This window comes from Zootoca vivipara, chromosome 12 (assembly GCF_963506605.1).
Source record: "Zootoca vivipara chromosome 12, rZooViv1.1, whole genome shotgun sequence".
In the NCBI taxonomy this organism is placed as follows: Eukaryota; Metazoa; Chordata; class Lepidosauria; order Squamata; family Lacertidae; genus Zootoca; species Zootoca vivipara.
In genome coordinates, this window is record NC_083287.1 from 41,882,348 (window position 1) to 41,895,287 (window position 12,940).

A 12,940-nucleotide genomic window follows, 5' to 3' on the forward strand; every position below is an offset into this window, starting at 1 on the left:
CATAAGCAGTCATGAATAAAGCAGCTGCTGAATAGATTTATTCCTTAAACCAATGGGAGTAAAAACATTATCCTATTATGTGGCAACTTTTAGTTCCCTCAGTTTCAGCATTTCAATATATATTTTAAATGAATTGCACATCAATCTTTTTCTAATTACCAAGTGGCTCCATGCTCCTTTTGTAAACAGTAGTTACATTACGTACCCATTTATGCTCATAAGGGACCCTGAAGAAAAGGCCCCATTTCCTGCTACCCAGTGCGGCTCACTGTGAGAACAATATTTATGTAAGTTGCACTATCCCAAAGGAAAAGTGTGATGGGATATGACCTAATGTTCCCAGAGTACTGTAAAACTAATAATGGATTGCAGAAATGGTAAGGATATTTATTGAACTTGGGTGGCCATCAACATAACTGTGGACAGTTTGCAGACTCTGAAAGACTGAAATAACCCTACATAAGCAGAACATGTACCACGATGATAAAAGCCAATTTCTGTGTTAACAGTTCAGTTTCACTGGTACCTTCACTGCAAGGAAAGAGTTCTCAAAACTCAGGGCTTGGTTGAAGACACAACTAAGGCTGCAATCCTGTATACTCCTGCTTGGGAATAAGTCTATTTAAAGTCAGGTGGGCTTACACTTTCACAGACAAATATAACATTGCATTGTAAGTTAAGCCATTGGTTTCAATGGGATTCAAAAGATGACTAACTTTTTCAGGAATGGGACTTTTTCCCCTAGTAAGTTGAATGCAATTGCATCTTAAGGGGCTTTTGAAAAGGAACACAACCCCCTGGGAAAGGCCTCCCAAGACAAAACCCACTGAAGCAGGCAGGAGTCATACAGATTGTTCACAAGTCTTGCAATGGTTCAGAATACTCTAACAAACAGAGTCAAATTCAGCCTTTCAACCATTTCTTCTCGAAATTCACAACACATACATTCACTGTTTCACTTTGTATCCCTGATTACAAAGGTCCCCTTTTAATTTAATGTCTCATCTGAATAGGTTAGCACAGGCTCATTCTTTTTTCTGAAACATATTCCTGAATTAGAGAATGCTTAATAGTGATAATGTTGCCAATAATATAAGCATAAAATGCATAACATATAATTAATGTGAATAATGTTGTTTGTAGCTACAATGTTGTGGCTCAAATAACAATATTTCATAATGTTGAGTGCACTTTATAATAATCACAATGCTAAAACTGAGAGAATAAGGCTGAATTCCTATTTTAATAGAGTTTTCTGAACTGCTAACATTGCTTTGAGATAATGGCCTTGTTTTCACAACAATCACTATGAATGTGCTGATCTGGGCCACTTTGTCCTTTCTGCTACCACTGGAGAAAACAAACCTTGATCCCTGGCTTAGAGTTACTGTATTTCTGAACCGGATCCTTTTCATAAGCTTTGTTCTTGGCTTACTAAGTGTGGTTTGTTGTAGGAAAACCAGTGGGCCAATAGATGGTGTGGACAGGAAAGTGTCAGGTTCAAGATTAGATGTGCCCATTGCTCAACAGAGTTAAACTAAATCAAAGCGCTCCAAAACTCCAGTTAAACAGAGATTTAAAAATGGTGTTTAGATGCTTCCTCAGGTTCAGCCTAGCTGGGATCAACAACAGTCAGAAGGATGTAACCCAGGAAGAGGGTTTATGGGGAATTAGTGCAGAAGTGGAAAACCACATTTCACCAGTAGTCAGAAATCAGCATATCAGCCCTGGAGTCCTAAGAATTGGCTATGGCCAGCTATGCAGTTCTTCTAAGGTTAATGACTGAGTGCATTTATACAATCATTAATCACAAATCATTTTTCGCCATGGTGTCTTATTAGCATCACAAGGACATTTGATCAGCGCAACATGCAGACGTTTGGGAACAAACGTTTCAGATTCTTGGTATCTGAGCTTTCCCCCCACTATTACACTGGTACAGTCCCAATAATTTCAGTGAAACTAGATAGTCAGTGTTGATAAGTGAATAAGTCCACATAATAAAGGGGTAGTATTTTGACCTGTCAGGGGGGGACAAGACCCTAAAACCTAAAACTGCAATTACATCCATTACTGGGAAAGATCATTAAAACTCCCCCACTGATGAATAGCTATAATGAACATAGTGTGTTTGAATAAGGCTTTTTGTTCCCAGAGAGCTATTGTTAGCATCATGACAAGGTGAATATGGAAATAGCCCATCATAGTTACTGTATGCTAAGGTTGAATAAATGAGCCATACTCAATTGCTACTGAATAGACTTCTGACCTTTGGAACAAACTGTAAACACTGACAATGATGAGCCAAACCAAGTGAACTGAATAAAGAAAAATAATTTAAAAAACTATTATAGTAGATTCTGTCCTAGTGAGAATCTTACTTTCCATTTGAGGCCAACACAATAAAACCCAACTAGTAGTTTTAAATAGGTTCCAGTTTATTCTGCCAATGTACATATGTTCCACTGTTTTGAAGTTTATATATTTCAGTGAATATGTATCAGTTTTACCACACATATTAAACATTTACCTTTAATAACCTAAGGTGTGTTTTTTTGTCTGAATTGGTAACATGGATTCATTCAACATCTGAGTTTTTCATAACCTGAAAACTATAGGTTATATGAAAAATCTGCTCTGCGTTAAGTAAAAAAACCAAATATTTATTTTGGTTGGCTCAGATGGTTTGTGGCTAAGGGTCGTTGCCCTGTAATCCAAGTGTGTTTTTATGGCTATTAACGGAGGCTGTCACATGGAACGCTTTGCATTTTTACAAATAAATCCAGAAATTAGGTGTCCTTTTAGTGGTCAGGTCACTGTTAATAGGTTGTGCCAAAGACTTGTTCAAAGAATGCTAACATCCTGAACCCAAGGGCTTTGGACCTGATTTGACTTGCTGGATGAAAGTAAGAGAGTAGTATACAAAACCAGGGGAAATCAAGAAGGATTTGATCAAATGTTTGATCATCTGTTTCTTTGCGTGATTTAAAATAGACGAGACTGGAGGGATGTGAAAATGTGAATCTAAACCAAAACAAAGAAAAGCTGCTAAGAACTCATGGATGTGTGGGTGGGTTTGTTGTTTTGTGAGGACAGTGGGTAAACAACAACAACAAAACAAACCCCAGGAGTCTGTGTTATAAGATATGAATTATAAAGAGAAACTTGCTGTGCAGGCATGTTAAGTGTTCAGGGTAGATGTACAAACAGGCTCCATGTCATAAAACTTGGATATTAAACTATTAACATGGCCATTATAACCGCTTTGCAGGCATAAATGCAGCAAGAATGTGTAGGATCGAAAAGGAAGAAAACTACCGTAAATTTCTTTTTTTTTTGTTAAATTACCATTTCATCACATCATTTTGACTCATGCCTATCAGCTCAGGAAATAGTCACAGGGCTGAATAATATAAATCTAGCTCTTTAGAGCTCAACCAGTCATATAAAATGAAACACATCTAAACTTTGCATGTGTTGATAAATGTCACTTAACGAGACTAATCCCAGTATGTAATGTATGCATGCATGTTATTGCAAGACTGTCCCTTCTCACTTATTAAGCTCTACAAGCCACTCCAGTTGTTTTACAAATGCTACCATCCCACCAGTTCTTTTAAATCTAGCTTTCCAGTTGACTGTTTATGTTTACGATGTGATTAAACAGAGAGCCAATTATATATAGAGAAATTAATAATCAGTGGGCTGGCCTATTCAATGAGTCATGCTAGAAATAAGTAATATTTTCAGGACACAAAGGTGAATTGTCCCTAATTAGAGCTAAGTAATGTTACTGTTTCTGTGTTTGGAATGTTACCGTGTCCTCTAGATCTACCCTAATTAAAACAACATTCCAAAGGTCAAAAGCTAACTTGCATTAATAAATTATAAAGGCTCATAATTGCAGCTAGTGCATTATTTTAATTGGTAATAAATTCATTCTTTGGAAGCTGGCATCATGACCATTACAGAAAAAAGCAAAAGGCCTGCAATGAAGGCCTTATAGCACATGAATCTCTTTATTTGAGTCTTTGGTTCTAATATCCGACTAGGAGAGTGTATGGACAGGATGAAACTGCACCTCCACATTATGTGATTGCTTACTTGTTGCAAAGACAGGAGTTCTATTTAGGCACATAACCCAGGATGATGGAACTTTGCAGCTAAAAGCAAATTTCAAAGTCTGGCATTATCAGCGCCTGTAGATAAATACCAAGGATTTCCAACGGCATTTTGCTCTGTTGAGTTTGTAGCCCAAAGAACATATTGTTGAAAAGCTCTAGGGAATAATATTGTCTTTTAACAACTACATTTTGAGAACTGAGTTCCTAGACTCACTCATCTACATGTAATTTTCACATGCTTGTTATTTTTCTATGGTACTGAACATTTGTTAGGATATTCCATACAATCTGAATTATTTGTGACAATAGAAAAAGTCATGCAACTATTGAAATATTATTTTCCCCATGCACTGTGATTGGCAGCTCTGTAATTGTGGTAAGCTGCTTTGACCAAGGTTTCTATGGCAACCACCCTACAGTCAATTCTTACCTGTTTTCTGGCCATCCATTGTACTGAGCTTAGTCTCGTCAGCTACTGTTAAAAGGTAAATGTATAACGGTTAGCCCTGTTAGTGCCCACATCCCACATGCATCCACTGTTTATATTCTCTTTAAAGTTAGAGGACACTGGAAACATCATTCTTCATGCAAATAAGCAATGTTATGCAGACTATCTTGATGGGGCAAAATAAAGCCCGCCAACAAACCTAGTAACCGTCATGCGTTATGTCAGTCATTTCCATGTCACAGCCAAAAACAGTGTGTTATTCACATGCTAGCATACACAACTAGCAGAGACAAGTTGCCACACATGTCTGAATGCAGTGATTTGAGTTTTTTAAAGCCCCACTGGCTCTTCTAAAAGCAATATGTATTTGCATACATTGAACTTTCATCTACTTAAAAGAAAGCCATAAAAGGCTTGGTTAGAAATGCTTGAGACATATGAATATAACAATTAAACAGGGGGCAAGGTGGACGAAATAATTTTCTTTGCCTTCATTTAACAAAATCCCTGCAGGACTACAAGTTTCATCATGACACTCCCTTACTTACAGAAATATTAACCCTTCTGAGGATTCATACACCATACAAATAAAATGGGGGTGGCACTTTATTATATACTACCCATAAGCAAGCATTTATAAAATGTTCTCAGATTCTAGAATATAGTTCCTTACATGATCCATTCCCACAGCTGCTGATTAAATATGAAAATAATGCTGTTCATATGTATCCCATTACTGATTAAATGGTATCCTGTTTTGATTTTCTAAAGAGCAGCTAACTTGCTACTATTAACTTGTGCTTCGGTGAGAGTTGCTACGTATCAAATTTTACCAGTCACGGCATGTTATCAGCTTTCCACAAAGAAGAGTACTGCGGCACCATAAAAAGGTCATCAAATTCATCAAGTGATTGCATAAGTGGATAAATATACAAATATCATGAGAAGGGATTTGGGGTGGGGGAATTTCCACACCATATATCTTTGGTCAGGGCCATTCCATGCAGCAGGTTTATTTTCTAGACAATACAGTGAAAGTATGCATATAAACACTAACTTGGATAGATACAAAGTGGCAGCTGCACATGATAATATCACGCACACACACACACACAAACACACCATATTCTTCCATATACCGTCAGAACTTAGTGATTAAGCAGTCTATAAATCTTACTAAAATAAATAAAATAAGAAGCAGATTGGCAAGGTAGCCACAAGACACATAACAGGTCCAGCAGAGGGAGTACAAGCACACAACGTCCCCACAGGACCCATACTTGCTTACAGACTACAAACTGAAGCAGGTCCTCAACATCAGTGAATGAAACAGATACAAACCACAGTCTCCATACTGGCCAATGTTGTAATTCCTGCAACATCTGACATTTGCAACCCTAGATCTCAAAGGATACTGGGAATGGCTACCTCACTACAGAAACTAATAATCTCTCTTTACATGTTTATTTATACTATCCAACACTAGCAACCACTAGACGATAATCTACTCTGATTGGATTGTACATTAATTTGTTATCTGCATAGCAACTGACACCTCTGTCACTGTCTCCTGCATTGATTGGCACTTTGTCAGCACCATGGAAAATATGTCTTGTAGTAAGTAACTCCTGAATGCCTTATCTGACCTTGTCAGCGTATCAATTCAATTCTCTAGGTGGGCATTATAGTTTGCAAAATGCTCAAGGTAAATCCTGCAGGTGTCCATTCCTTTCTGAAGGATCGGAGCAAAAAACAATGGTTGACCTTGGCTGTTGACAGTGGATCGTGTTCTGGGTGACAGCTGAACATGCATATAAGCATGTATACTGTTTTCTTTGTAAGTTGGTGTTTGTATACATAGTTGCACGGTGGAGCCAACTGGCCACATGGCATGATCCAAATATAGGTTGGGTTGTTCATATTCATTGAGCACAGTCTTTAGGTGGTCCCTCAACTTACGAATTTAATCCGTCCCGAATGCACATTCGTGGGTCAAAAAGTTTGTAAGTCAAAAAAGTGGTTTCCCATAGGAATGCATTAGAAACTGAAAAATTCATAAGTCGAGTAAACTGCATCTAAAATTCGTAAGTCGAGAAAGCCCCATCTAAACCACAACGGTTTTCCTTTCGGATGTTGAAAAAAAGTAAGCTTGCGGCCATTTTTTTTTCATTCGTAACTCGAAATTTCTTAAGTCGAGTACTTTGTAAGTCGAGGTACCACTGTATGTGCTTACACTACTCACCTTACTAGGCCTATTCATTGTGAGGGCCCTCTAGTCAGGAATGGATCATAGCCATTCTTGTCTTCATCCAATTGAATATAATATTTAATTGTGCTCTGCGTAGTAATTCAACACACGAGCTACTGCATCTTTCATGTCTTGGCATTTTTGGCTTCCAGAATCACACACACACACCACCACCACCCCGGTCTTCCCGTTTCCATGGTTTTAATATCAATCCACTTATGTGCCACTTCATGCTGTTGAGGAAATGAACTCTGGCTCAGAAAACTTGCATCACAATAAATTCTTCAGTCTTTAAAAGGCCATGAGGCTCTTTATTGTTATTGTTGCAGCAGACTACCTTGCCTACTGCTCTTGAATTTGTCAGTGTAAAAACAAAAAAAAATTGTTATGTGATGCCCCTTAGGATGCAATCCTACACATTGCTTTTTTCTGGAGTAATCAAGATCAGTTTGAGGATGCCAAACCAGACAAGTTTTCTTTCTTTTCTTTTCTTTCCACAACTCAAAGCCCCAATGATGTTTGAATGTGGTTCTGAGACCTTGTGGGGGAACCAGGACTTAGGCTAGACCATGAAATGGAGTCCAGAGTGCACTGGACCAGATCCCATTGACCAGATCCCTAGGCCTGGAAAATCCAGAGAATTTATATTGTTTGCCAATTGCAGGAGCTGATGTTGCAGGTTGGAGTTATGTTACAATCATTCCCAAGTACAAGGCCTTATCAGTGCCAAAACCAAACAGACGTTAGTTGTTTAGGAATTATTTTAAATGCAAACTTGAATTATTTGGCTTTTCTGTCTCCTGAAAAGTACCTCATCATATGCACTCACACATTCACATATACTGAACCATTGTATATAACATGCATCTGCACAAGCATAACGTTTGAAATATATAAACATTAAAATTGCACAGACACACATAATGCTCTTGGATCAGACCATATTAAGACTTCTTCATGCCACATATTGAATCCAGCTGCACGGACAAATCAAATGTTTGGCATAACAAATAATATAACTGCAACATGGAAAACAAACAGTATAATTAAAACCTGAAGAAACATGTTGAAATACAACACGGGGGAGGGGTAAAAAAGAAGACGTCAAAATTTAATACCTAAATCCATGCTTTTGGATTTCCGTGTTTTAACAAAGTCCAACTGGCTGGCATCTGAAAATTGCTTAGTGCGCTTTTCTGACATGCTCTGGCGTCCAAAACCCTCTCGCTGGAAGGCAAGTGCTGGATCAGCATCTGGACTCAGAGTGCTGTAAGGGAAAGGGGGAAATTAAAGCATTCAAAGCACACACCTATCATAGTTGTGTAATAAAATGTTTACGTAAAATATCAGCCAGCAACAATTTTTGATTTATTTATTTTTTAAATCATCAAGTGACAAGCATATTTGCAATGGGACTCTATGGAAAGAACAGCTGGGATTTCCACTTGAAGCATCCTCCACACTGTGTGGTTCAAGCTTTCACAGGGGTATTCATTCTGTGGAAATAAATAACTATGTATGTAACTCTGGAAGATTCATGTGAGTGGCCTGCTTTATGTGCATCATTGCAGTGTAACTATCACACCCACAGGGGCTGCTCCCAATGAGCAGAAAAGAAAGGTGTGGAATGTAGAAAAGATGAAAATAAAAGGAGAGAGGGACACCCACATTGCTGGGACCCAGATGGGGAAATGAGATGTTATTATGTGCAATATGCACAATATATCTATAGTCTGATAAAACATAATAAATGAAACACAGTAACAAGTTACTAGGACAGTGAATGACTAAGTCAAAATTCAAAGGGCATATTACACAAACAAAAACATCTCTCTCTCTCTCTCTCTCTCTCTCTCTCTCTCTCTCTCTCTCTCTCTCTCTCTCTTTTACAATAGCATTGTCCCATCATTCCTAACCACTGGCCATACTGGCTGGGCAGATGTGAGTCTATCCCTGGTTTGTTTCATCCCTTTCTCTTTTTCTGGTTACAGCAGTAATTTTTGCAACCAGGAACCACGTGACTGGATCATGTTATAAAGCAGCAATGGCCCAGTGCTGTGGGGACTGGCACTGCTGGTGTGGGATCATCATGGTTTTGAGTCCTGGAAGACCTGCTCCCTGCCTTGCAGGCCTTTTCCCATCTGATGTGAGAGGGTGTTGCCCTGAGTGACTCTAGCTCCAAAAGCTGAGGCTGCTGAACAGACTCTTGGGTTGGAGTATTGTTTAGGAGTTGTTGGGTTTTTTTGTTGGGGTGGGAATTGTTGCTGTTATTGATTTTTTTTTAATATTTTCAGATCTTATGGTGATTACTGTACTGCATTTTGGTTGTGTTTTATTTACTGATCATGAATACTTTTGTTATATTTGTAATTATGTATTTTTTTCATGTTGCTAGCCACCTTTAGCATGGCTTTAACGATGGAAAGATGACATACAAATAAAATGATATACGTATGTATGTATGTATGTATGTATGTATGTATGTATGTATGTAACTTTGTGCTCTTCTCTCCTACATCATTACTCTACATTAGTATGCATCACAAGGACGAGATCATGCTCATGTAGCCATCTTGGTTTGCTTATTATCAAATTCCCATCCCACCCTTCCTCCATATTGCTCAGGGTGGCTTACAGGGCTCTGTGCCATTGCTTTTTTAAAATCCTCACAGCCACCCTATGTGGTGAGTTCAACAGGCTGGGCTTAGAGAGAGTGACTGGACAAAGGCTGTGTTGGGGCGTTTTAATTATTCAATCATATCTGTTCTGCTGCTGAGATAGTTAAAAAACAAACTTGGCAGCCTCCCAGGTCTTTTATTTGTGGCTATGCATGTGTAATTAAAAATTACTCCTGGATTCAATCATCTTTTATTTTCTAGCTATAATCTACAGCAACACACCAGCAAAAAAAAAATGTAACAACCAAGATTTAGCAGTATCTGCAAAATAAAAAGCTTTTTAAAAAAATGTTAACAAGTGAAACCAATATTTTCTATATTTGAACCATATTATGTTCTTTTTTCTGCTCTCTTGGAGGCAAGGCAGCCAGCATTTTGTGTTAGGGCACCCTCACGGTGGCAGCTTTTTTGAGTTAGGCTATACCCTTGAAGAGAAGACTCCCTGGAAAAGACCCTGATGTTGGGAAAAATGGAGGGCACAAGGAGAAGGGGACGACAGAGGACGAGATGGTTGGACAGTGTTCTCGAAGCTACGAACATGAGTTTGACCAAACTGTGGGAGGCAGTGGAAGGCAGGAGTGCCTGGCATGCTCTGGTCCATGGGGTCACGAAGAGTCGGACACGACTAAACAACTAAACAACAACAACAACACCAACACCATTGAAGGCAGCCATTTTGTGACTGGCACCCTTAGCACCTTCTCAAAATTTCCAATGTGCCACCAGACCTAAAAGGTTGGCAACCATTGTATTACACAGTGGTACAGTGAAACTGTAGTGAAACTGATTCCACTGTGCAAAGTAATCTGGGCTCTATAAATAATTATTCAGTTATCTATTTCTAAAACTAATAATGTTTTAGTGCTTTGTTTATCACAGATGTTGCACAATGAATTTTATGCCCAGGATACAGTGAAAATGTATTACACAACTGATCAGAAGCAGTGTATTTCATCAAGCAAAACACACCTCAAATGGTAACAATTTGAACAGATGTTTATTGCAGGAACTAAAAAAGCACAAAAGTCAGTGAGTATAGCTAAGTAAAATTGCCAAATAGTGGTTCTTAATATTTCAAATTGATGCTAAAGTCACTTTCTGTCTATTATTATTGTAATTTATAAAACCAACAAGCAGCAAAGCGCATTATAACAACTAAAGCTTCTGGAACGACAGTTGACTCTTTAAAGAATGTAACCGTATTGTGACCCTCAATGTTATTAAAATTCCACTTATTAATCCTGTCTCATTGTCCCTTTGTTTTCATAACATTTTCATCAAGGATTAGGGAGATATTGTCAGGCTGGAAAAAGCTTACATTTTGTGCTGTGATTCAGAACAGCTGCCATTCTTGTTTGGATAACCCTTCATCCATATTCTTAACTTCACCCCTTGGTGCCTTGCAGCAAACTCACAGAATACACCTTTGTTTTACAAGCCTTCCTTTGTCCATTAGCAGCAGGAAATTAATACAAAAATCCACTCAACTGCTGTTTATTTAATTTCACTGGGTTTATTTTTTAACAAAAATAACGCAATCAACACAAGACTCCAAACCGATCTGCCCCTTTTCATAATTGCATCTCTGCATCTGAGAGAAAAGGCATTAAAGGTGGTTCCATAAGAAATTTAATGACAACTAATAGCTCTTCACTCTTTCTTCCCGTGTCAGGGAAATGTGTGAGCAGGAAAATATTCTGCATTCCTAATGTCAAAGATGAGTGTGTTTGTTTACATTCTGCTGAGGTTTCCTTGCCACACTCAAGTGGAAAAATCCATGCTAATACAATCTATTACATGCAATTTTGCATGCTTTTCATGATCCGACCCCCCAACCCCATCACAAATTTTTGGCTTTTAATGTATTTCCCATGTGAATAAAATGATGGGTGTTTGCAGGATTGAAATTGCAGTTGTGCCTCTTTCAAATGGGCAGGTTCAACATTCAGAAGGAAAAAACAAAAGTCATCAGCAAAAGACAAAAAGAAAGAAGCTGCTTTTAAGACAGCAAATAAACAGTTTCTTTAGATGGGGTATGAGCAAATGCCGCTTAACACTAATCCATACTGATATAGATATAGATAATAAATAGCTAACGAAGTACCAGTAACAAAGAGATACTTGCTGGTGCTAATTCTTATTAAGATATTGCTGACACAGTTATACTATACCCAGGAGAGTGTGGGACTCAGAAAAATTCTCATACTTCAACCTGCTTGTGTTAATTATTGCCACCACCCTAGCAGGGGGTTCCACAGAGAGGTCTTTTATTTTGCTTATTGCTGAACATAATTACAAGGCTTACAAATTAATGTCATTCTCTTGGATTAGTACAGATAGCACTACACAAAAATTATGCAATATTTATCCTGCAGAAGACAGTAAACAACCCAAAGCCAAAGTAACACCTATCCCCCACCCCCAATATATACACACAATGTGTATCGGTGCAAATTTATAGTCATAGTCCCCAGATTTGCAGATATTTTGAGGTGGGAAATGCATGCAACACTAATGTTTCACAACAAATGAAAATGATCTGTAGAAAACACAATTTGAAAAAGAGACAACACACATATTTTTGTAAACTAAGAAATATTTAATAATAATAATAATAATAATAATAATAATAATAAAAACAGCCCATCTAAAAATCCATGTAAAACATCACTATGTAGCAAAACTAAAGTAATTGAAGTTTTGAGGATATCACAGCTCTCTCTCTTAATTACCCGTGTTCAGAAAGTGGTGGTGGGGGATGAGTGTTCAGACCCCTGGGCTCTCACTTGTGGGGTGCCTCAGGGCTCTCTCCTCTCCCCCATGCTTTTTAACATCTACATGCGGCCCCTAGGAGAGATCATCAGGGGGTTTGGGCTGGGTGTTCATCAGTATGCGAATGATACCCAGCTCTACCTCTCTTTCAAATCAAAACCAGTGAATGCGGTGAAGGTCCTGTGTGAGTGCCTGGAGGCAGTTGGAGGATGGATGGCAGCTAACAGATTGAGGTTGAATCCTGACAAGACAGAAGTACTGTTTGTGGGGGACAGGAGGCGGGCAGGTGTGGAGGACTCACTGGTCCTAAACGGGGCAACTGTGCCCCTGAAAGACCAGGTGCGCAGCCTGGGAGTTATTTTGGACTCACAGCTGTCCATGAGGTGCAGGTTAATTCTGTGTCCAGGGAAGCTGTCTATCAGCTCCATCTGGTACACAGGCTGAGACCCTACCTGCCTGCGGACTCCCTTGCCAGAGTGGTGCATGCTCTGGTTATCTCCCGCTTGGATTACTGCAATGCGCTCTATGTGGGGCTACCTTTGAAGGTGACCCGGAAACTACAACCAATCCAGAATGCGGCAGCTAGACTGGTGACTGGGAGCTGCCGCCGAAACCACATAACACCGATCTACATTGGCTCCCTGTACGTTTCCAAGCACAATTCAAAGTG

At 38.8% G+C, this 12,940-nt stretch overlaps 1 protein-coding gene across 4 annotated transcripts in view; it reads right to left on the minus strand.

Moving 5' to 3' along the window:
• The window catches only part of PARD3 (par-3 family cell polarity regulator), a 568,363-nt gene that overhangs the window by 162,141 nt on the left and 393,282 nt on the right, over nt 1-12,940 (minus strand). For 3 of the 4 annotated variants that reach the window (XM_035129016.2, XM_035129013.2, XM_035129015.2), the window contains 2 exons: nt 7,939-8,087; nt 4,555-4,599 (listed from right to left, as the gene is read on the minus strand). In XM_035129016.2, the coding sequence (XP_034984907.1) occupies nt 4,555-4,599; nt 7,939-8,087 (194 nt within the window). The remainder of the gene's footprint in view (nt 1-4,554; nt 4,600-7,938; nt 8,088-12,940) is intronic. The other variant, XM_035129014.2, reaches the window with a different exon arrangement.